The 26,317-nt window shown below is 36.1% G+C and overlaps 1 protein-coding gene across 3 annotated transcripts in view; it reads right to left on the bottom strand.

Moving 5' to 3' along the window:
* GPC6 (glypican 6) overlaps positions 1-26,317 on the bottom strand; it is a 1,181,721-nt gene that overhangs the window by 555,094 nt on the left and 600,310 nt on the right. For all 3 annotated transcript variants that reach the window (XM_031655722.1, XM_021929443.2, XM_031655723.1), the window contains exon 3: positions 20,909-21,300. In XM_031655722.1, the coding sequence (XP_031511582.1) occupies positions 20,909-21,300 (392 nt within the window). The remainder of the gene's footprint in view (positions 1-20,908; positions 21,301-26,317) is intronic.

Below are 26,317 nucleotides of genomic sequence, written 5' to 3'. Positions count from 1 at the left end.
CTGATAAAAGACTGTTATCCAAAATATAGAAAGAATAATTAAAATCAACAATAAGAAAACAACAATCAAAAAATGGTCTAAAGACTTTGACACCTCACTGACATACAAATGGCATACAAATGGTAAATATGCAAACAAATGGCAAATGAGCATACGAAAAGATGTTCCATATCATATGTCACCAGGGAAATGCAAAGGAAAACAACAATGAGATACACTACACACCTATCAGAATGACCAAAATCCAGAACATTGACAACACCAAATGTGGGTGAGAATGTAGAGCAACAAAACCTCTCATTCATTGCTGGTGGGAATGAAAAATGGTATAGCGACTTTGGAAGACAGTTTGTCAGTTTCTCCCAAAACTATAAATACTATCCTGCATTCTTGCTCCTTGGTATTTTCCGAAAGGAACTGAAAACTTATATCCACACAAAAATCTCCATAAAGATATTTATGAGAGCTTTATTCATAATTGCCAAAACTTGGAAGCAACCAAGATATCCTTCAGTAGATGAATGGATAAATAAAAATTGTGTTATATCCAGATAACAGAATATTATTGAACCTTAAAAGGAAATAAGCTACCAGGCCATGAAGAGACATGGAGAAACCTTAAAAACATATGGCTAAGTGAAAGAAGCTAATCTGAAAAGGCTACATACTGTAGGATTCCCAATGACATGCCATTTTGCAAAAGTAAAAACAATAGAGACAATACAAATATCAGTTATTGCCAGGAATTAGTAAGGATGGAGAGATAAACAGGTGGGACATAGAGAGTTTTCAGGGCAGCATTATTCTGCAGGATACCGTAAAAGTGGATACATGTCATTAGATGTTTTTCCAAACCTACAAAATGTACAACACCAACAGTGAACCTAATGTAAACTATAGTCCTTTTGGATAATGAAGTGTCAATGAGGTTCATCAGTCATAACACATGTGCCACTATGGTGGGGACATTGATACCAGGGGAGGTTGTGCATGAGGTGGGCGGGGGGGGGGGGAGAGGAGGGGAAAGGTTATGTGGGAAATCTCTGTACCTTCCACTCAGTTTTGCTGTGGACCTAAAACTGCTCTGAAAAAGAATGTCTATTCTTTTTTAAAAACCTTACTTAGATTCTTTTAGATGGGAAAGTAAATTAGGTATCTTAAGGATAGACTATTCAATAAAAGAAAGTTCATTGTTGTAAATTTCTAAAAATAACAAAAAGTGATACAAATAATATGTTATCAAGCAGAATATATTGATGGATTAGTTAGTTGATTAATGGGTAAGAATACTCTGTAGTCTATAATTAAAATATGTTATTCCATATATATAGATACTTCTTAAAATCAGAAAATATCTCAACTATATAAAATGTTTTGTATTAAAATAATTTTAACATGTATTTCAAAGAAAATCTTCACTTGTGATTTCAGTGGATTACCGGTGAAAATTTAACAACATATTCCAAATGAAAATACAACATGTAAGTTCATTCTATTAAGAAACAAGTGTGATTTGAGAACAGAGAACTAAAAAGCAGAGTTTTGGGGAAAAAAAACCCTAACATTTTGCAGAATCATGAAGTTTAAGGTTATCTTTAAATAAATAAAATACTACCATTGTGAAAAACATCGTTTTTCAATGTAAGGTGACTTAGATCAATAAATAGGGATTCAGAGATTTCCAAATAAGAATGGGATGAAGGAAAAAAGATGACTGCTCTTCCCCAAACTGCTCACTTGGTGTTTATGAAAGAGATCTGAATATTATCAGGAAAATCTCTGTTAGGTCTCTGTGGGTGCCAATGAATTGTGTTTAATAGACTTGTTGAGTAAGCAAATTATGGTAATTTGAAAGAAACACCCCAACCTTTGCACAGAAGGTGTTCCTGAGTGATTTCCTCTTTATTTTCTTTGTTTTGTGGTTGTAATCAGATGCACGATGTGAAGTGCCATTAATCACGTATGATAATGATACTCCCACCATGATTTATGGAAAAGGCTACAGCAATTCCGACATCTGACAAGAGTTACAGTCATTTTATCTTGTCCCTGTGAACATGTTACTGTGTTTCATTGACTTGAGTAGCTTTGTGAATTTTAATAGTGTTCATATATAGTACTTAAATATTCCCACGAGGACAACAATAACTCTAATATTAAAAATCAAATTATAAAAATGAACTTGTCTTCCTTTCTGGAGCATCAGTAAAGAAATTCAGAAAACACATTAACGTGTATCATTACCTGGGGAAGGCAGTTTGAGTTTGATCAACTATACTACTTCAAAAAGACACAATTATTGCCACCATGTGAGTTTAAAGGGGGATTGACTAACGCAAGGATAAGACACAAATTGTCTACAGGTGTTAAATACAGTAAAATTTTAAAATTCATATTTTTTATTCCATCTCAATTGAAGGTTTTAGGAGTGAAAATATAGTAGTTAAGGCATTTTATAGAACGATCTATTAGAACAATTTATCCTGAATGTAAAAATTTCATTAAAGACTTGCAAATGATTTTACAAGCTTTACCCAGTGAGTCAGTTATACACTTTAACCTCTACTGGGTTTTTGAAAGACAATGAAATTGTTGTGGAGAATGGTAAAATGACAATAAACTGATTGTTCTACCTTATTTATACATCCAATAGTTCCTTTGCCATAGTGGTGCTAAGGCCTTGTTGACACCAATGCATTGTACCAAGAAGAAAAGATTACATATAGGCAAGAAGCAGGGAAAGACAAATAGGTATTACCTAACCTACTTGAATTATACTCCCGGAGCCTGGCTGAATTTTTAAAACTATCCCCACCATTTAATTAGAGTATTCCTTGGCCACATTTTGGTTTTTAAATAAAACTTATTTTCATTACTAATGACAATGTCAGAAGAGGAAATAGCAAACATAGAACAATGTTCATAACATTTCTTCTATATTTCCCCAGAAATATTTGTAATTATTTTTACACTGGCTTTTTAATTACCATTTTATCCCCTTGAAATGGATACATATGTTGCCTGCTTAACATTAAAATACTGATTAAATACCAAGATGAGGGGCATAAATTTTTGTACAAAATAAACTTTAATAAGCACAACAGACAGTTCCCTTCTGGGAATAATACTAGCCAATAAGAGAGAGGATGGAATATCCATCTAGATTGGAAACTGAATCATAGCCATTCAGAAGATCCAACAGAGAAGAAATGTAATTTTGAAGTCAACACTTGAGGAACAATAAAAGTTCAAGTAACAGAATCACAGTCAGTTCCCATGTACAATCAATAATAAAACCACGTGTACAAGAATTGAGAGTAAAGTCTCTTTTCAGTGGTTTTCCACTATTAATTGGAGAGACAGAGATAAATAATTAATCAGAAAGTTTTTACTTTTAACTTTATACTGTATGACTCTAATTTAGGAAGAGCTGGTGGTATTTATTTTAGACATATTGTGCCACAAATTACTAAGTCCTTAAAATTTCCAGTAGAAATCATGAAATTATTTGGAGTGCTTATTTCGGCCTTAATTGATCATCTACAACAAAAATCTTATCATTGACTGTAGCCTTAAAGAGACTTTGGAGAGAATACAAAGAACAGAATAGGAATGTGATGTCTGCTGAACTTTATTGATTAAACTCCATGTGTATCTTATATGCAGTCTACAAAGTATGTGCTTCCAAAAGGCATTGTGCACATACATATAAACTTTAGAAATGAACAAAAACTGAGATGACTTCCATGTGTGTTCCTTTGTTTGCCAATGCCTACTGCAATGTAATGAGACTAGAGTATACAAAAAGAGAGCCTATTCCTCAGAACCAGTATAGTATTCCATAATTAGTATCACCATATTTATAATACAGAATATTACAGTGTTTAAATTTGATATTTCTGTCATAGGTTTTTGTCGTCACCTACTTTGGAATACATTTTGCTTTTTTCACTTCTATGTAAAACTTTGATATTATAGACTATTCTTAGTCTTAGCAATCTGCTATTGCTTACAAAACACTTTTATCATATTTTTGTCTCACATAACCATCATAAAAACTTCAGGTAACTACATCATCTCCACTTCCTATTATCCCCACTTTGAAGATGAGATAACAGAAGCTCAGTAACCGGGGAATTTCACTAAGTAACAAGTGGCAGAAGGATATAATCCTCTACTCATTTTACTCAGTAAACAAAAGCCCGTTGACTGTGTGATTTGATATACTAGACTCACCTGCATATTGATTTAACAAACTGTACAGTAAATACAAACATGATGTTGTTTTTTCAACATTATACAATTAAATTTTAAACATAATTCTTTGAAGTTAGCAAAAGCTCCTTCCAATCTTCCTGAGATATATTTAAAGGTTATAGTTGGTAGAAACTTTCATATAAAAGAATATTTTCATAAGAGTACTTATTTCCTTCTACTGCAGTGAGCCAAATCTTCATTCCTGAACACTCTTAGCTGACTTCATTTGTGATCGCTTTTCAGCCTGTATTCCTCCCCGACTGTTAGATGGCACTGTGCCCTCTAACAAAGTGCTACGCCAACTTTTCTAGGATACACATGCCAATCAAATGTGAGATGCAATAGAGAACATTGCAAATGCCATTTCCTTAGGAGGACATCCATTATCTCTGGCAGTAATGTGTATTTAACACCAAATACATCATGAGTGCCAAAATTAAAATTATGAATTATGTACAAAAACATAGTATAGTAGATGTAGATGTCTGGCTCTGCCAGCAAAACACACTGAATTCTAGGAGGCCATGGAGATCCATTAGGTATACAGGTATCCAGCTGCTCAACTGTCTTTGGAATTTGAAGTGATTTTAAAAAATATCCTGTTATTATAAAAGTAAGCGGTGTTACCCCAGAATTAGAATTAAGCCCAATTACAAGGATGACAATCAGACGAAGTTAGATTCCCAAGCCATATTCAAACACACATACAATGAAGTACAGCCTACAACTTTAAAATTAACTGCTAGTGCATTATTTGGCCAACCCCTTCCCAGGCAGATCTAAATGCTCAAAGGTGCAGTCCTGAATCTATATTTCAGTTTCTCAGTCATATGTCTAAGACTTCAATAGCCGCCACATTGGGAATTTCATTCCCAATAAGCATTTCATGTTCTAATCTCCTCACTTCATCAAAGAGCAAAGAAATTAAGTTATTCAGACAACTAATTAGGGTCAAACTAAGAATTCAATTCCAGGTATCTCCTATTTCTGGTCTAATGAGCTTTGGATTACATCAAGTTTCTCCTCTCTTTACATTTTCTCCTATGTTATTTTCATATTATGGTCATGATATTAACATGTATTTATATTACATACATATATAATTACAATTAACTATTCCCAGCAGCGGTTGCATATACTTTGTGACTAGTCAATAAATATTAACTAGCTGTTTATGGAGTTTTATTGTCTCAATAAACAGTGAATTTTCATATCTTCATTAGAATTTATGCTTCTGTTGATACAAAATTTGTGACTGGCAAAATAAAATGGTCTAAGGCCAAAGGGTCCCCATAGGTTGAGCTTGTATCAATGGTCACCCGAGTTATTATGACTCATGAATACCTATCTTAGCCCTCATTGACCTCTACTACTCGTTTGTCTGGGATCCACTTTAGAATGGGAATTCTAAGGCTGGGCTAGGTGTTATTTACCATCGCACCCACTGCACCTGCCAAAGAGTCAGGGTTCAATAAATACTGCTGAATGAAGGGATGAATAAACACATGCAATGGTGTTTTTTACAGATTGCCAAAATCACCCTGGCCAAACCCACTAATTGTCTTTTTCATGCGTGGTTTGTTTTCAAAGATTTCTCATTGGAACTAACGCATCTGAATAAGATCTTCCTTTTAATCGTTCATTCATGACAACAGCCTTTTTTTTACTCATGGGCATGAACGATTAAGACCTCTCAGAGGAAATTATTTTAATTACAGAAATCAGAACAGCTTAATTGTAAATGTGCAATGTGAGCACTTTACAAAAGAGATTAGTTGCTTTTCCCTTTATTTCTTTGCTTTCTCCTTAATAATTCTAATAATTCATTGTAAAAATGTTCCCATCATTTTAGCATTTTGGTACATCTTTCCCTTCTGTTTACCCACACCTAGGGAAATGTACAATGTTTACGTGTGAAGACTATGAAACCACTGGTATACACTTCCCTCCGCTAATAATTTACCAAACTAAATTGTAATAAATAAGTCAATAAGCCTCTGGAAAGATGAGCTGAATTCTAAGACATGAAACGAAAATCTGAGGGAAAGAAGACTTGTTCCATTAACTATGGAAACAGTATAGATATCTTTATCTATGTATAGATAGACAGTGTAGATATAGGTGTTTTGGAAGTCTGAGTACAAAGATTCATCACTCTTCAGCAGATCTCGAGCTGCAACTACATCTAGGTGAGAGCTAGAGGGAGATATGCCTTCTCAGCCTATATTCAGTCATTCATCTTTCATTCATCTACAATGTCTGTCAAGCTGGATGTTCCAAAAAACCTAAAAAGAAGCTACCAATCTGTTGGGTAACCACATGCCATGAGTATTTCATTTTATCTCTTTTGTGAGAAAGCACAGTTTTAGAAAGACCTATATTACATCCTTTTCCAAAACCATCAAGTATTCAGGGCACTATTTACAATAAAGTGGGAGATGTTTAACACATATGACTATTACCTGTCTTCATCCCAACATAGTACGACTGAAAGAAAAAGTAATATAATAGAAGTAATATTTATTGAATGTCTACCATATCCAAATTGCAATAGTTCTTGCTCTGAGGAATGTTAAGGATGGAAGGCATGTTCCTTCCTTGAGCACTAGTTTACAGTCTTCAGGTTGGGGAGGCCCACTGTATGGAACAATGTGAAAACTCTGAGGCAACAGACATGCTGATATCTTAGTACAGGGGTTCTGAAAAGAGGGTGAGTAAAAGACTGGTTCGGCTGTAAGGAGCTTCCTGGATACACGAGATGTGGTGGTGAGTGGATTTTAGCAAGTTTTGAGGGAGGTAAGTGAGCTGGGTTTGAAAGAAAGGGGAGAGGAAGGCATGATGAGTAAGGAAAATGGCAGAGAAACTCATAAAAATTATACTGGTTGCCGGGGATGGTGGGCAAGACACATTTGCTTGAGAAATTGGTTATGGAGTTGGGGCTAATGATACTAGGCAGCAAGGTGAGTTAGAGATGAAGACCTGAAGGCAAGGCTGCCGACTTCAGACTTCTCAACCTCTTGAGGATAGGGATATGACATTTCAAGTCCATGCCTAGCAGAGAGTCAAGGACTTAGTAAATACCCCATATTTTAAAAAGGAATGGATAAGTAATATACTGTCAGGACTTGTAAACAGGACAGTAACCTCATCAAAGTGGTATTTGATGAAGATATTCTTAGGATGCCCAAAAGAAGGTACAGAGCTTAATGACTGGGAGGGTTATCTTAAGGTGGCAACAGCCTATTCTTGGAGTGATCAAGATGTAGATTTCAGCAGAAACCAAGGTATGGGAAAGGGAGAAATATAGATAGGAAGCAACACAGAAAGAAAGCAACACAAAAGGAAAGTTACAAAGTGATTGTGTTGCTTGAAATTTCTAAACTCAATTTTCAGTAGTTGGTAGGGTTTCTGAGTACCCAAGAGAAAGGGCAAACCGTAGATGCTGGAATAAAGAAAAAGTAAGAATTTGAGGCTGCAGATAGAAGTTATCTACAAACTTTCTCTCTGTTGGAAATGCTCTGACATACTTGTAATCTCTCAAAAAGATTTTTGACTCAGAAGTGAAAAATAGAGAGAAAATGACACTGTGCAGCTAAGATTATGGGATGCTGACATTATATTGACTGGCCCCTGAAATTGAGTTAATGTTGTGTCCAAAAAAGTGCTAAACTAATATTCTGGGCTCTCTTGAGGGAAAGGACTGTAAATCTCACAATAAATCCATTTGCATATTCTAAATTAATTTAACAAATAGAATTACAAAATAAGCCCAAACTCAGCTCTTTAGCACCATGATACTTTGAGCCCAGGAGAAAGTTGTGTGTATTCAGAACATGGTTGCTGCCACAGAGCCATATACTTGTGCCAGGTTGATCTGACTCTGTATATTACAAAAGGAAACCCAATTACAAATCACAATTTGCAGCATGGTGATGAAAGTGTCAGTTCCATAATGCACACTTAAAAATTAATAGGAATTATTAAATATGACCCATCTCATGAGAAGCTCATTCCTGGTGGAGACAGGCATTTTGGGACAATGAATGTCAATTTGGTTAACTTACTTAGTGTATCACCATATGCACCCAAGTAATAATTCACTAAAATTGTAATTTCATATTTTTTTAAAGTTATATTCTAAAATGTTTAATGACAAATCAAATAGAACCAATGCTTCAGGGCTGTTACCTGAAAAGAACCTTCTTTACCCAAAGATTGTGAAATACCCTCAAATCTATCTGAATGCAAATGAGTCATGTGGTTTTGAGTCATTTAACCCAGTAACGGGCCAGTTTTATGAGTATTACGACTGTCTTTAAAGAGTTAAACATCTCAGAGAGCCCCTACCCATGGTCATAATTGGGCATTTATTTATTTTGTTTACTGCTGATACTAACGTCCACAGACACTTGCCAACTCCTGTATTAATGCGTCTCCTCCACTTCCCCAGAGCAGATTGAAAATCACAGAGTAGTTCATCCATGATGACTTGCAACCTTCCTCACAGCCATTACACTTAAGGGACAGCAGAAACACTCCTTGTAGGGCCTTCGAGGCAATGGCAAGAACAAATCCCTCAATAAAGTGTCTATGTTATTTATGTTACAGTTCCAATCACAGACAAAAGATGCATTATGAAAAGACAGAATATTTCTCTATTTTCCTTATGTATGAATAATCATGAAATAATCAGAAAGTGTATGAATAATCATCCACAAGAGTTTGGCTTCCTAGGGAGATATTTTAAACTTTCTTATCTTAAATAGGAGAATAATGTATTAAAACATTATCTCCACACTAATTCCTTAGCTATAGCCACAAGCTGTTTTTCAGCATGTGAAATGTGGCTAGTCCAACTCCAAATGTGCTCTAAGCGCAAAACACACACCAAAATTTTAGGCTGGAGTGTAACGGCGCAATCTCAGCTCACTGCAACCTCCGTCTCCCCAGTTCAAGTGATTCTTCTGCCTCAGCCTCCTGAGTAGCTGGGATTACAGGTGCCCACCACCATGCCTAGCTAATTTTTTTGTACTTTAAGTAGAGACAGGTTTCACCACGTTGGCCAGGCTGGTCTCAAACTCCTGACCTCCGGTGATCCACCTGCCTCGGCCTCCCAAAGTGCTGGGATTACAGGTGTAAGCCACCGTGCCCAGCCTGAAAATTTTAAATTATACACATGGCTCAAATCATATTCCTGTCAAATAGCACTGCCGTAGACCAAGGAGTTTTATGTTAGGTTGCTGTGTTTAAAGACAAAAAATTCAACTGTGTGTGAAGCAGTGTGGAATATTACAGCACAGGATCTGTGTCATTTTGCTTTAGGTTTCTTATCTAATAAGTGGAATGATAACCATACTTATCTCCTAGGTTTAATGTAAGGGCTAAATGGCAAGGTGCAAAAAGAACTTAGCATAGTGGCTGGCAAGTAATCATTTGTTAGCTTGCATTACATTGAATAGAAAGAGAATTTTCATAGTGGTGATGATGTTACAATGACATAAAATAGGAACAATTCTAAGCCTGTGCTTGCTATAAATTTTCGTACATTTTGGCTTCAGTGTCTAGTTGTATATATTATGAGGATGTTTTTGAGGGCATTAATTGAAGGGAGGATTCTTTCCTGGTCCCAACATCAGAAATAGTAGTTTTCTTAGCTTTTGGTTTACTTTCATTTAATTAAGAAATAGTGTTTACCGGCCAGGCGTGATGGCTCATGCCTGTAATTCCAACACTTTGGGAGGCTGAGGTGGGCGGATCATGAGGTCAAGAGATCAAGACCATCCTGGCCAACACGGTGAAACCCCATCTCTACTAAAAGCACAAAAATTAGCTGGGTATGGTGGTGCATGCCTGTAGTCCCAGCTACTCAGGAGGCTGAGGCAGAAGAATCTCTTGAACACAGGAGGTGGAAGTTGCAGTGAGCTGAGATCATGGCATTGCACTCCAGCCTGGCAATAGAGCGAGACTCTGTCTAAGAAAAAGAAAAAGAAAGAGGATTTACACCAAATGATGGCCAATATAAAGCTTAAAGGAGACTTTGCAAGTTCACAGGCTAGGGAGATGAACAATAACTGTGAGTGAAGTTCACTGAGTGTGTTCTTTAACCATAGATGCTATTTGTATATTAAATATTTAATATATTGTGTACTTTCAAAACAAAAAAGAATAGCATTTTTTTTAAGCACTATTTTTCTTGACACATGGCTTATTTGGATTACACTTTTTCACTTTTGGTTAAAAAATAGGTACATAAAAATATGTATTTTTTATGAACAAAAGAGCTGAGCACTGAGCTAAATGGCAACCAACAGTGAATTCAGGATCAGGCCAACTCCAGCAGTGTTCAGACATGCGTTAAACTGAACATGGATGCTAAGGCAAAAAAAGCTCAGTCTAAACACTAACTCCAGCTGATCTTTGCTATGCAATTGCCGACTCAGGGTTGTTTTATCTTCCAAGAAACTGTAGAAATCCATATTTTACGTCAATCCGCCCAACTTAAAAACATTGCTTGAAATCTTAAAGAGTTCATGCCAAATAAATTATGTTTTTTATATAACTGGGCCGGTTTGGACCAAGGTTCACCAGTTTTTAATCTGACATAGATTCAGATTTGGGGTCCAATGGAAAGTACTGTTCATGGATTTCTACCAAACAATTTTTTGTCAGCCTCATTCCTTACCTCCCCTTTATATACCTACCCTTTCTTTTCCCTTTTGAATGAAAACTTTCTAAGTTATGGAACTATATGGAGTAGGTATAAATTGATCAGTAAATTCCAGCAGTTAAATATGATAAGAGGGCCATGGAGCTCCCATGTACCTCGGAATTCAGAGTGAAAAGCGAGTCAGGCTAAACATGCACACATATGTACACCCACACATGCAAACAAATGATGCAAGCCAACTGTTTTCTTTTCTAGGTAAGGCTGTTTAGGGAATTATTTTTTTGTAAGAGATATCCAGATATATTGGCAGCAAACAAATCTCTTAGGTTGTAAAAGAAAATTTTTAAGATATAGGAGTACTAAAAAAAAAAAAAAGAAAAGTGTCAACGAGGTGGGGAAATGCGTGTGATGTTAAAATGATGAAAGTAGAATTTAGTATCAAACATCTCACATAATTTGGCAATATAAAATGATATTACAGATACACTGGAAATACAAACTTTTGACATTTAATTATCTCTTGGTATGGCAAATTTAGAATTATTTTATTTTCTTCTTTGTACTTTTCTGCTTCTTCAAAAAAATTCAGATGAACACACATATTGATTTTAGGATCAGAAAAAAAATCTATGAAGATACATAAAATTATTGTTCTTACCACCAACAAAAAATAAATATCATGGTGATTTAAGCTGGAAGAACAATTTAGATTTTCTCAGTAATTTGAAGGAAATAAATGTCCATTTGGCTAGGGTGAGTCATAATATTATTTCATTTCTCCAGTTCTCTACTGCAAAATCACAACCCAAGTGACAAACACAAGCAATCAACAGGGAAGTCTTGAACAGCTGGGAGTGAAAGGTTTTACAATTTGTTAAACATTTAGTATAACAGACCATAGTTGGGAAAGTACTATCACATTAACACTGAAGAAAAAACCTGTACAAATAAAAAGGACTTTCAATCTGGATTCTATCTTCCATCCTAGCCAAAAATGTCAGGGTACTTTTTTTCTCCACTCCAAATAGATATTTTTGATATTTTATGGAAAATGGGGCATAAATATTGTATATAGTTATCTTCTCTCTACCAATGTAGTAGAATATTGCAAGGTTCGTCTTTCCAATAAAACGCTTTATTGCAAGTACAGTTGAATTCTCCTTGGCCGAGCCTTTGATTTGTGCAACAAAATTCTAAGATGGAAAGAACAAAGACTTCTGCAAAGTGCTAATTTTTAAAGCACTATAAAATTGTGTACTTCTTACTAAATGTTGTCCATTTTCATTCAAAAACAATGAAATAAATATTTCCTTATGTCTTGATACATTTTTAGTAAGAGAATGTGTTTTTAGAAAGCCAAGAGCAAATGAAAATTTTAACACCCATTATTTATAAATGAATATATTTCTGTATGAAAAGACTCGTATTGGTACCTACTATAAAAATAGTATGCATAATGTTTCCATAATTAATGTATTTATGAAAGTTTAAAATATTCAATGAATGTACCTTTTGATTGCCAAAATTCTATACGAAATTAACATAGAAAAGTAGATTTTCCTCACTTCTTCAGATACTACGATCTGAAAAGGTTAAAATTTCCATATAAAATCCACTGTTCTCTGTTCAGTATTAAATATGACAGTGGCATTTTTGACATGCAGCATGTTCCTGCAAGGGCAAAACGGAATTTAAAAATTCTGTATATGCAAGCCACTTAAGTGTCATTTGATGTTAACTTGCAGGATCTATAGATTTCGGCTATAGTTTTACTTACATCTGAATGTTACAGTCACCATTATCCTATTACTGACACTCTGAACTGTCCATTTTCACTCTTGGTTATTTGATTTAGACCCAAAAAATGTAGAGTTTCAACATTGTTTGGTATGATTACTATATTATAAGTATCTGGGATTGATCCAGTGTGTTTTTGCTGAATATCACTCATCAAGACGAAGAGGTATAATGCAAATAGATGCAAAGGAATAACCCTTGCTTGCAATGAGAAAGATAACAATGGAGGAAATCTATAAAATGTAATAATGTACCGCCCCTCTTTCTTACAAATATCTGTATGAACTAATATCTTATTTTTAAAAATGTTAGGATGTCATACTCCCTACATAAGTCCCACTTCACTATGTCAGCACTATTAAGGCAATATATCTGTCAAGCTTTATTAAAATTCTTTTTGATGTGTATCTTGGCTCATAAACCTCTATAGTGCACTGATATTGCACCAGGGAATGTCCTTGTAACATTGAATCTCTGAAGATGGGACAATAAAAGAGAAATCCTCCAAACTTTCAAGTTGGGCCCATGGTATCACACACCTTGCCTACCCTCTTCACTTGTACATGTGTAAGTGATTATGGCGTGCCTGCTGTGCAAACCTTGTTTCACAGAACCTTCTCGTAGGAAGAACATAACTGCATTCAGAGATAAATGTCCAAAAATGGGCAGCATTGAGACAGGGATAAACATCAGGTTCGTTTTCCTTCGTAAAGCTGTTTTACAAACAGCATTCTCTGAGTTATAGCACTGGAGTTTTATCCTTGGGTCTTTTTTATTTGTGCTGTACCTTAATTGGCATATTTCACTCGTGAATGTTCCCTATTAGTAACAAAGACGTCTCGTCTGCTTGTAGTATACATTTTCCACGGCTCCGGGGAAGTTCTTTTATTTGAGGGGGATAGCAAACAGTAGACATGCCAATCATGATGGGTTTTCTGAAAGCTCATCATGGTTGTATATACTCAGAATATACACTAGGGAAAAACTGCTAGGGTAGGAAGGTACAAAAATAGGTAAAGAGGAGCTGAACACAGGAAAGGTAAAATCCAAACATATCAACAAAATCAATCAAAATATGTTCATTATTTTCCTGTTTTTAGCATTATTCTAGAATAGTACATTTCAAATTATCTGTTTGGGGTTCAAATTATCTGAACAATCTCTGGTTGATTGATTTTTCCCAATATACCATGACCTGTTCAGGGTATCTAATTCTTCCCGATTTAAGCTAAGAGGGTTGTATTTTTCCAGGAATTTATCCATCTCTTCTAGGTTTTCTAGTTTATGTGCATAAATGTGTTCATAGTAGCCTTGAATGATCTCTTGTATTTCAGTGGTGTTAGTTGTAGTATCTCCTGTTTCATTTCTTAGTGTGGTTATTTAGATTTTCCCTCTTATTGATTAATCTTGCTAATAGCCTATCAATTGTATTTATCTTTTCAAAGAACCAGCTTCACAAGCAGTGAAATTGAAATGGTAATTTAAAAATTACCCACAAAAAAGTGTACAGGACCAGATGGATTCATAGCAGAATTCTACCAGACATCAAAGAAGAATTGGTACCAATCCTTTTGACACTGTTCCACAAGATAGAGAAAGAAGGAACCCTCCCTAATTCATCCTATGAAGCCAGCATCCACCTTAATACCAAAACCAGGAAAGGACACAACCCAAAAAGAAAACTACAGACCAATATCCTTGATGAACATAGACCTTAACAAAATACTAGCTAACCGAATTCAACAACATATTAAAAAGATAACCCACCATGATCAAGTGGGTTTCATACCAGGGATGCAGGGATGGTTTAACATATGCAAGATCTTGGCTCATAAACTTCTATAGTGCACTGATATTGCACCAGGGAATGTCCTCATAACATTGAATCTCTGAAGACAGGACAATAAAAGAGAAATCCTTCAAACTTTCAAGTTGGGCCCATGGTATCACACACCTCGCATACCCTTCTCACTTGTATATGTGTAAGTGATGACGATGTGACTGCTGTGCAAAGTTTATACAACAGTGTACACTTTGATAAGTCACAGTTCACATTCACAATAAATGTGATACACCACATAAACAGAATAAATGCGATACACTGCACAAACAGAATTAAAAACCAATATATCATGACCTGATGCCTGATCCCATGGAGTACAACTCATATGCCGCTCACACATAGGAGACTCACCATGCAAATTCAACATCCCAGGAAAAGTCCCACTGATGGTGTCAGAGCAATGTGAAATTGCAGTAAAGAATTTTTTTAACTTTCAATTTTTGTATATATCTTGTTGCAAAACAGTAACAGCCTATTTATGAACATGCACCAGTCCATGAACCAAGCTTTGCATACCTTGTTCTAGAATGTGTAGGGCAAGATGAGTTAACTTCTCAACCAATTAAACCACTCAAGTCAACCTGCGCTTGCTAAAGTCAGTAACATCCTAATGGCCAGATCTTAAGGTCTGTTTTCTCTGCCCTTTCTACTTAACTATCTGCCACAGTTGATGCTATTGATTAGTCTATTTCTTGAATTCTCTCTCCCTTTACTTTCAGGAGGGCATGCTTTGCTGGTTCTCGTCATTTGTCTTTGTTTTCGGAACGCTCTTTAAATGTGTACAGTCTCTGACATTTCATCTGATCCTGATTCTTCTTTCTCCAGCTAAATGTTACTATTCTTTGCCAACAAACATTTATATGTTGGTGATATTCAAATCACAAATGAACTACAAAAAAAATTTCATTCACCTAAGGCCTTTTTGTGATTGTGTTCATTTCTGGAATGTCCCCCAAAACTTAATTCCAATCCAAAAACCACCACAGAAGGAACAAAACCAATAATTCAGGTGATAACGACAACAGGTGATCTTTGTATTCTCAATTCTTTCTCAAAAGCAAACAGTTAAATAGAATACAATTTCTCTTGTAAATTGTATCCATGGTAGATTCTTCAGAATAGTTTTCCATTGCTATCAGAGAATACTTTAAACAGAGGCATTTCATAGCCTCTATTGTATTAAATTTGGTGGTAACATTTTTTCTTACAGTGCGTCAACCACATTTATTGAAAGTTGACTTTGTCTGTTGCTTTCTAGGCACACATTGTTAATGCAAAGCTGTTTAGTTGGGAATGAACCACTTAAGAGGCTCTTCGAGCAAAAACATCAGTCTATGTAGCAGACATAGGTGGGTATCTGTTGATGAAAATACTCTGGTCTTACTAAAGACTAAAAGCCAGACTTTTCAAAGTCGTGACTCACAGGAAGAAAGATTTTTGATAGATAGATGGATAGAGAAATAGATGACAGTATTTGTCAATAGTTCAAGTTATATGGATCCCAGCTCTACTACCTCCCTGATTTGTCTGTAATAAATCAATGAGATGACTTGCAAAGTTGAAATGATTGCTCTTGACATAATTTACAGCTTTTACTCATAGAAGTCACTTTTTTTTTTTCTTTTGGAGATGGAGTTTCGCTCTTGTTGCCCAGGCTGGAGTGCAATGGCGTGATCCTGGCTCAACACAACCTCTGCAATTCTCCTGCCTCAGCCTCCCAAGTAGCTGGGATTACAGGCATGTGCCACCACACCTGGCTAATTTTGTGTTTTTAGTAGAGACAGGGCTTCTCCATGTTGATCAGGCTGGTCTTGAACTCCTGATCTCAGGTAATGTGCCTGCCTTGGCCTCCCAAAGTGCTCAAGTTACAGGTGTGAGCCACTGCGCCCGGCCAGAAGTCACTTTTTTTTTGAGACAGGGTCTGGCTCTGTTGTCCAGGCTGAAGTGCAGTGGCACGATCGCAGCTCACTATAACCTCTGCCTCCTGGGCTCAAGCCACTCTCACACTGCAGCCTCTCGAATAGCTGGAACTACAGGTGCATGCCACCATGCCTGGCTAATTTTTGTATTTTTTTGTAGAGATGGGATTTCACCATGTTACCCAGGCTGGGTCTTGAACTCTTGAGCTCAAGCTATCTACCTGCCTCTGCCTCCTCAAGTGCTAGAATTACAAGCATGCCATGCCAGAAGTCACTTTTATTAAAGAAAAATATACACAAATCATACCTTCTTAGTGTAAATGGCATCATGATGGACTAGTGAAGATGCTATAGTCATTTCCACATTTGCCTTTCTAACAAATAAAGACTGGTTTAAGCAGACAATCTGTTAATATCTCTTTATGAAGCCCTCTCTCTTCCTCACGATGTTTGACAAGCCTTTGAGTGACTGCTGGTATCCACGTTTCCACTCACTAGTGGTGGAAGATAAGGGAATGAGGGTGGTATTTTAACAAAGGGACAGTGCTAAAAATAGTCCAAATCCATTCTGTCAAGGTGACTACATTATCAAAATTTATTTTTTCTTCATTTTAGAGCTCTGCCTTCCATGCCTTTCTGACATCCCGTAGCACAATATGGAACATGGAAACTGACTTGTTAGCAGGTCCATAAACAGCAGTTAGTACTACAAACAACTGAGGGTAGCTCAGGGACTCTATTGTAGTTACACAGGTAGAAAAAGACATGGACAATGGTAAAGTTTTTCTACATCTTAATTTATTTCATTAAAAAGCTTTATACAATACATGCATGTATGCATGTATGCATGCATGCACATACATGTGCGCGTGCACACACACACACACACACACACACACACACACACCCCTCAAGCACCTGGCTTAAGAAATAATATGTTATTGATAACTTAAAAAACTCTGTGTACCCCTCCTTCATCTTACCTCCAAACTGCATCTCTAGAGGTAACCACCATCTGATTTTCTTTTTATCATTCTTTAAAATTTCTTTGGAGTTTTACTACATATTTTTTTCCCCAAATAATGTATTGCTTAGTTTTACATTTTTGAACTTTATACAAATGTATGTATTTTAGGTGACTTGATGTTTATCTCTCACAATGAGGTGTCTGTGACTCGTTTCATGAGTACTTTCTCCGCTCTGGAAAATTTCATAAGGTGAAGAGATCACCATTTAGGTAGATGGGTCATTTGTGACGTTTCTACTTTCTATGTCATTGTAAAAGATGCTGCTACAAAAATTCTTCTACATATCAAATTGTATGCACGTGTAATAGTTTATCCAGATGAAAGTGAAGTTTTAGAATATGTGCATTTTCAGCAATACAGGTATTTTCAGATTATAATCTAAAGTGAGCATATCAATTGATAATTCCACCAGCAAAGCATGGAGCTTCCTGATATTCCACCTCTCATTAACACTTGACATGCTCAAAATGGTCACTTACACAGAAAATGAATCCTGGCTGACTGACCACATACATTCACTACAGAATCACATAGTGCTTCTGAGAGTCAGACCTTGAGTAATAGTTACTTAAAATAAAGTGGCCCCATCTGAAGGCTAGAAAAAGACAGTGTTTGTATTCATAAGATGGCAAGCAGAAGTTTTAAAAATAATTCTGTTGATGCTTACAATTTAGACCTCCATTTTTTTGGTAAGAAATTTCCCAATAATGTTCTGAACATCATGTCAAAACATTTGTGTCAAACTGCTGCGTTCTGCCAAAGAGGTAAATTTTCCAGTCAAAGCAATTAATTAGAAGATATTCATGATGTCTTTCAAGATTAAGAAGTCATCATAAGTGTAGAGAGAAACTGAAGGGAAAAAAAAATCACCCAAATCAGGATGCAGGAGACAAGCTAGTTTGTTGATCTCCATTTGAGAATTTTGCTCTTCTGTCATCATTTCTCCAACTCTAAATCACTCAATTAATAGACCATAAAGAGGCTTCAGGTTTATGAAGGGCTTAAATCTCAAACACAATTCTTGCTTCTCTTTTTAATATATTTAGTCTTTGTGATTCTTTATTCTTATTACAAAAATACTTTGGGTGCTGAAAATCATCATAGTATCAGTAGATCACAAATTGCTAGTTTAGTCAGCTCTAGACCATCTTGTAATCATTAGGTAAGGAATTTCATTGGTAAAATACTTAAATTCCTGAGACATAAATTATTTGCAAAAACATTTCTCAACTTCTTTCAAACCAAGACTATATATACATACACCATATCTATCTATCTACCTATCTATCTATCTATCTATCTATCTATCTATCTATCTATCCATCCATCCTTCTATCTGTCTATCCATCTCCAAAAGGCAGTGCCCAAATGTCAGGATAGGGCTTATAATTTTAACTGACTAGGGTTGGTCCTGAAGGGATCAGTGGGAGAGAGAATACAGGAGTGTTAGAGGATGCATTTCTCACCAGTTCTAGAGAAAAAGGTCATACTCTACTGATGGTTGGCTCATGAGGTCATCCTTCCCCAGAAGGAAGAGCATGTTAGACTTTGGTCAACAAAGACTTCAATTGAGACAGTCAGAGAGTGACCAAGGGAATATACCATCTCTGGGCAGTTGTGAATGCCACTCTGTGAAAAACAGGAGGGAGAGCCAGCAGCAGCCTCCCTCATGGCTTTGTAGACACTTCGCTAGAAAATATTCTGTTATCTCACTGGAAACTTGCCAGATCATAATACACACATCTAAACATTATTAACACTCAATTAGAATAAATACACATAATCAGGAATATATCCATCCATACTTTGAATTTCTTAAATTCATATTTCTCAAAGGCTGGCTACATGTTTCATCCTTCAAAAAAAATCAAAAGCTTCAGCTTGCAGCCTCTGTAACTAAGCCTATTATTGAGTTTTACTTATTAAATTAATTTACACTTATTTTACAACAAACTGCATCTACTCAAGGAAATATGGAATGCATATTCATTTTCTATACTTATTCTTATTTTACTGACAGTCCTCAGGGGATATATTTCCTCTTGCTATTCTACCTAGCTAATTCCTTATAAATTCCTTTTTGGGGCTCTAGTTTCTTTAGTATCTAAACCATTGTTGAGATTCAATGTAAAGATATTATTTTAAACATTAGAATCATATGCCCTTTATATTGTTAAATAAGCCCTTGTAAATTATTTCCTTCAGTGCCTTCCTGCAAATAACCTGTCTGTATGCTCAAATAAATGTTTAGGAAATTAACAATTGAAAATGGGTTATTATGGATTTTACTGACAGTTCAATAGAGAAACATTTTTAAGGGTACACACAATCTTTATGCTTGGATGTAAATATTGAGGAGATCAAAGTGTCAAAAAAAAAAAAAAAAAAAAAAGAAGCATTGCAGGACAGTACCAATAGTTAAGAAAAATACTGTGGCTCCTTTGCACAGCCCTGCAATAGAAAAGTAGTGTTTGGGAATAATCCTTGTACAAATATACCTTCTTTGAGTGACATAATAATACCAGATTCCTGTTACGTATTATTTTTAACTTTACTTCTTTAAGTAATTATCTTTCATTTTATTTGTAGGACTGACCTCACAAGTGCCTTAAATGTCAAGAAAGAACTTAAACAAAAGCAGACATCCTCTACCCAGGAAATATTCAATGTTTAAGTAGTGGAATGTAGAATTATCCCTTACATCCAAGGTATAGAGATGTTATCCTCAAGAAAGGCCCAAAAGTAGATTCATGATTGATCATATTCATAAGCCCAAGGCAATGCATGGTATGAAATTACAAAGATAAGAGGTAACAAAAGAAATTCTCTGCAAGAATCTATACTTGGTATTCACTAGTGCTTCCTGATCCAGTAATACAGGTGTCAGCAAAGGGCTCTTCTTTTACCATGAAGGAATTAGGCCACATTGACACGTGATGATAAAGAAGAAGTGCCAGGTGCTGATGTCCTGAACAATAACTTGTCTCTACTCGCAGGTCCATGAAGACTGTCATCTTGACTCCCTAGAGGATTATAACCTCTAAATGGATTGTTTCATGAGTATTTATCATCCTTAAAACCCTCATCAGAAATACCAAATGATCATAGTTGCAACGCGCCTGCTTTTGCACCATTGATACTAAAAGCTTCTCTGCTTTACTGTTGACAAGTATTAACATTAATTTTCCAACTACATAGAAAGGTTTAAAATCCTGTCTTTGCTCACACAAAGCAAGGAAAAGAAAGCCAGAATTATGCTTTGATATTTAGCTGATTTCTCTAAGAGCAAGGACCACCAATTAAGAATTTTTACCTTGATTTTTTTTTGTAAACATTGGTTTTAAAAAACAGAGTAAATAAGGAAGACCAACTAGAAAGACAGCACATTTTCAATTACCTTGGAAACTCGGTTTGCAACTTCTCTGCCCACAGTCAGCCCCTGGACAAAGGTCCTGGCAGCAATGAAGGCGCGGGTGACCTGAATCTTCAGTTTCCGGGGCACGTCTCCAAATGGCTTGAGCTGGTCAGTGTATTTGCTCACGCATTCCAGGTAGTCTTCACTGAAGTGATACTGAGGGTTTATCAGCTGAAACATTCGTTCCAGGAGCCGAGCCCAAAAGTCATTGAGCATTTCTTCCAGATTCACATTACCGCCAGTGTAGTACCTTTTCAGCTCTGCGAAGAGGTCCTGAAAGACTTCCGAATTCTGCATGTACAGCATGCCATAGGTCCGTACAAACATATCATTTAGTGACTTTTCTGCATTCTCCAGGAGCTCTCGGAAAAATTCTGCAGATAGAAAGAAGTCATAAATTAATGAAATCTGGAAAGCCCAAGGCACCTACTTACCTTAAGTACAACTGCTTTTAATTGACATTTTCATGGAAAAACATATTCTGTGATTAAGGTGTTAATGGACAGATAAAAATCATATTCTCAATGGGATTTGACCTCCATCTACGATCCTGTATGACTCAAAACAGAATACCCCATGATTTCCATTAACATTAGGAGTCTACCATGTAATCCTCTTCCAAAATAGCTCCATTCTTTTACCATTTCTTGTTAAATTTTAAATAATCCTATGGTTTGATACAAACTCAAATCAAAATATGCTGTAAATATAATGTGCAGAGTATTGTTGTTTACATAATAATAAAGACATTTGCTTCAGTTTATTTATAAATTTGTCCTAACACTAAATTCCATTAAATTGCTTTTATCTGAAATACTCCATAAATGAGATGTTCAAATTAATGTCATATTTTAGACTCTTTCTAGTTTCTATATATAGCAATCAATTAGCAATGTTCAGATATTCATAATGCAATTAAATTCACTTCATAATAAAGCTATAATGAGCATAATTTAGGTGGCCATAATGAGTCAGAAAGCCATAAAGTATCTTGGATCATCATTACAAATATAAACCATCATGTTATAGAACTTGAATAAAATATTGACAGTTGGACTTTCTGGTTGTGAGGTTCTAAATAAAAAAAATGCACACCAATAATTCAAATCTTCCACTTTGCAAGAGTGCTTGAATGTTACTGGGATCATTTATAGGATGCAAAAAAATAAGACATAAATTAAAGCCATTGGGTATCATTAGCTTCACTGGCCCTCATGCTAGGCTCCCTCAAGACACACTTCGTGTGTGTAGGGCACCTATCCTTTTGCACAAATAAGCTTGGGTTTTATCTCATTTAGAGATTGTAAATTGGGGTAGGGAAAGCGCTAAGGAAAGATAATGCTTCTGAGGTTATCAATCTAAGTTCCTAAGAGCAAAATGATTCTGCTTTATCTCTTCATAGTCCCCTTTTATTCCCTGAAACTATGCCCCTTCTCAGAAATGCAGGGACAAATCAAGTCCTGCATACTTCAAAAGCTCCAGGAATTTTTAAAAAGGACTCTGCTCCTTTCTGGGGTTCTGGGTAGTCTCTCCTAAGATAAAGAAAGGAAATAGTGATGAACACCTCTCCATTAATTCCATGGAGGCTACTTGTGTATTCTTAAAAGTTGGCTGAAGCAGTGCTTGGTTTAGCCACTTCAATTCTGATTAATATACAATCAAACCAATGTCCTGATAATTAAATGGTGTCTATAATAATAAGTACTTTATATTTGCTTTTAAATCAAACCAAAGTATGAATGAAAGTACTTTTCATTTGTCTACCTCCTTTCTATGAAATATATATACATATATATATTTTAAAACATACAACTTCTGTTGCTACAGTGGCAGCAAAAACTGTAAGATTATAAATAGTGTGTAATTTTGTTCAGGTCACCAAATGGTTTTTATTTTTATTTTTACTAACTGTAAAATCAAGGTAAATATTATCAAATCTCTCTGAATCTTTAAGGATTTGGTAAAGAAAATGGCTGTTGAAGTAGATAGGGCAACATTTGCAAAATTGGGAAGCATAAATTTATAAAAATATTTATATATGCTGTATGCTGATGTTACTTATGATTTTAGGAAATCAAGAGCATTTCATACTTTTTTCAAAAATACTAGTTATCTACTTTGTCCTAAAATGGAAACTATATTAAATTACTAATATAAAAGTATGAGAATATCATAAGTTAAACCTTCCGATCTGGAAACTAAGAATGAAAGTAGCTTGACCTTGCTGATACAGGAACAGGGTGGAAGGCATAACAGATTGTGAAAGAAGATAAAAAAGAATGGAAAAATCACTGAATTGAGAAATACTAATATAATGAGACTGGAAAGTGGATTCTAATCATGAGCTCTGGACAGCCTATTCATTTATCTTCTTTTTGAGGTCAATTATTTTGTTGGACTTGGGAATTAAAGCTTAATTTATTGAATACAGAGTACTGCCTTCAGCAATGAATAGTCAGTAATCAATAGTGTGGTCTGGATTTGCAAAGAGCTTTAAAAAAAGAGAAAGAGAAGAAAAAAATTTCTCTGATACTCATTGCTCTCCAAAGTCTTGAAAAATAAATATTTGTGTTAGGGATAAAAATGGCATTTTCTCTTTTACTGAGGGTAACACCTCCCTAGATTTTTTTGTCTTCTTTTTCTTCTCCTGATATGAGAACTCCAAATATTGAGTCATGCCCACTTTGAAAGTGAGTCGTCACTGTGTCTTGTGGTTTTTCTTACGTTTAAATTAGTATTTATGATTCAGTATAGAAACCAAGTTATCACATTTCAATAAATGTGGCTCAAGAAACATTTCCATAGATTCCAAGCTTACATTGTTGTCTTAGAGTATGTCATTGTCTCAAAAGTTTGATATTAGCTTCACTGATCCTCAAAGTCAAGTTATTATTATTTCTTGTTCAAAATCATTATATGGTTTACTGATTTCATAGTCAAAGTTAATATTTGGTATTGAAAGACGCTAATGTATCAGCCAATTATGATAAATGTTGCTACCTTAAGGTACATTGATCTAAGATCTTATGAATAATGGAGATCCAAGGTACTGAGGCAAAGCTAATGTCCTCCAAAAATAAGGGTACTCATTTCATTTTCAGCATGACTGTAGACTTCCACCTTTTGAAGTCTGACTCTTTGAACAAATTACTTTATGCTTGGATGAAAATTGTTTCTCAGCAAACCAAACAAGATAGAGATTTAGAAGACAGTTATGTGATCCATTTTACTGATGAAGTATCATGTGCAAGCAACATCAGAGAGAACAAAATTCAAGGACAATATAAGAAAAAGCAATCTCAACTGAACTCATTTTAATGGAAGAGGGCAAAGCACACATTGGATAAAGTCTTCAGTCAACAAAAATTTTTATCTGCAAAAAACAGTTTGGCAGAAAGAAATGCTATTTGATTTTTCCTTCTTCCCCAATCACAAAATATACATCAAAGGTGGTTGCTTAGGGCTCAGTTACGCTTCATAGGTGCACAAAAAACCTTTCCTAGCCAGCATTAGCCTCTGGGATGATTTTATTCATCTAGAGGGGAGATCTCAATGTAAACATCTGTTTGCTTCAGGGCAGACTGTCTCAAGTGGGAGAACAGTCTTGTAGATAAAAACCACCACTGTTGCAAAAGGAAAAAGAAAGTCTGTGTGATGTGGCCTGATCACTTGGAGAGATCTCTTAAGGGGCAGAAACCAACCCCAAGGAGCCAAGAGGTGCCCTAAGGATAACTGAGAAAGACTCCAAATGAAGCCCCCAAATAAATGGACTGAAAGTTAAGATGGCACAGAGGGACAAAGGGAAGCACAGAAAGAGGAAAAAGGCAGACGAGAGGCTCTCTACAGTCTACATCACACAACAAAAGCTTCTCCCATTCAACTCAGAAATGTCTTGTTGATACTACACAGATTAACATGTTCTGTGCTGGATTAGGTACGGGATTGGATTAAGTACTATATAACATCCTTTTCCTCTTTTCATGCTCTCAGAGACATCTCCTATTAAAAACTTGTTTAAAATGAATGTCGCAGCATGGTGGTGTGTATCTATATCCTTTCAGAACCCAAGGAGTGAAAAGCTTTGGTCATTAGTCAGTCAAGATGATAGCACTTGTCCTACTGTGGGAAGCAGGTATGCTGTTTCCTTCCGTAAACCCGGAAATACACACATGTGCATGCAAGGGTGTACATTTGTATAGTTCTCTGCTAATCTCTTTGTTTCTACTCTTCCTCAACAACAGTATGCTAAATCAGTTTAGTCAGCTCAGCCAAACTGTGGGTAAGGAGTATTCCATAGGCGGTGCTGACATGGAGGATAAACTGGTTCTGAAAGCTGACATCCAGCCGGGTGCAGTGGCTCACGCCTGTAATCCCAGCACTTTGGGAGGTCGAGATGGGCAGATCACCTGAGGACAGGAGTTCGAGACCAGCCTGGAAAATATGGTGAAACCCTGTCTCCACTACAAATACAAAAGTTAGTCTGGCATGGTGGCGGGCATCTGTAGTCCCCAGCTACTCAGGAGGCTGAGGCAGGAAAATCACCTGAACCCAGGAAGTGGAGGTTGCAGTGAGCTGAGATCCTGCTGCTGCACTTCAGCCTGCGGGACAAAGCAAGATCCACTCCCCCCAAAAATAACAATAATAACAATGAAAATTATAAAATAAAAAAATAAAAGATGAAAGCTGACATCCTATAAGGGTTGTGATCCATAGACACTCAATAAACTTCCTAGGCTGCTTCTCCTCCTGCATTTCTCAAGGTGAAATGAGGAGTATTCTTTCTCATTCCACATACATATGTCAGCTTTCAGACATATCTTTTGAAATCATTTCTCCTTTCAAAAAGCATCTTGCTTATGTAATAGCCTGATATAATCTGCAGGAAAATGCTGAATTAATAAAGAGCATTAATGAAGGCAGACCCATAGTGCCATTTATACTCTTGTGCATTAGACTGTGGGGGAGGGAAAACATGGTCCCAAATGGCTTATCTCTTCTCACTTCCCAGGGGCTGGGACCTTGAAAGTAAGTAGCAGTAAAGATGGACAATGCTCAGGATGTCTGTCCTTGCCACATGAGGCGGTGTCCTTTGCAAGCTGTAGTTTGTGTGTTATTGAGCAGTAGATGACCCTAGTCTATCTCAGGTGTCAGCTTCAGCACTGTGAACATTTTGAGCTGGATAATTCTTTCTTTGGACAGGGGTTTGGGGAGCACTGTGCTGTATATTGTAAATTAGAAAGTAGCATTCCTGGCCTCTACCTTTTAGATGCCAGTGGCACATCCTTCTCTCAGTAGTCACAACCAAAATGTCATCGAACATTATCAAATGTCCTCTTGGGGACGAGACCACTCTTACTCCCTTCCTTACCCCCACCTGCTGAGAGCCACCCT

Source organism: Papio anubis, chromosome 15 (genome assembly GCF_008728515.1).
Source record: "Papio anubis isolate 15944 chromosome 15, Panubis1.0, whole genome shotgun sequence".
Lineage (NCBI taxonomy): Eukaryota > Metazoa > Chordata > Mammalia > Primates > Cercopithecidae > Papio > Papio anubis.
This window is presented reverse-complemented; position numbering and strand designations above follow the sequence as displayed.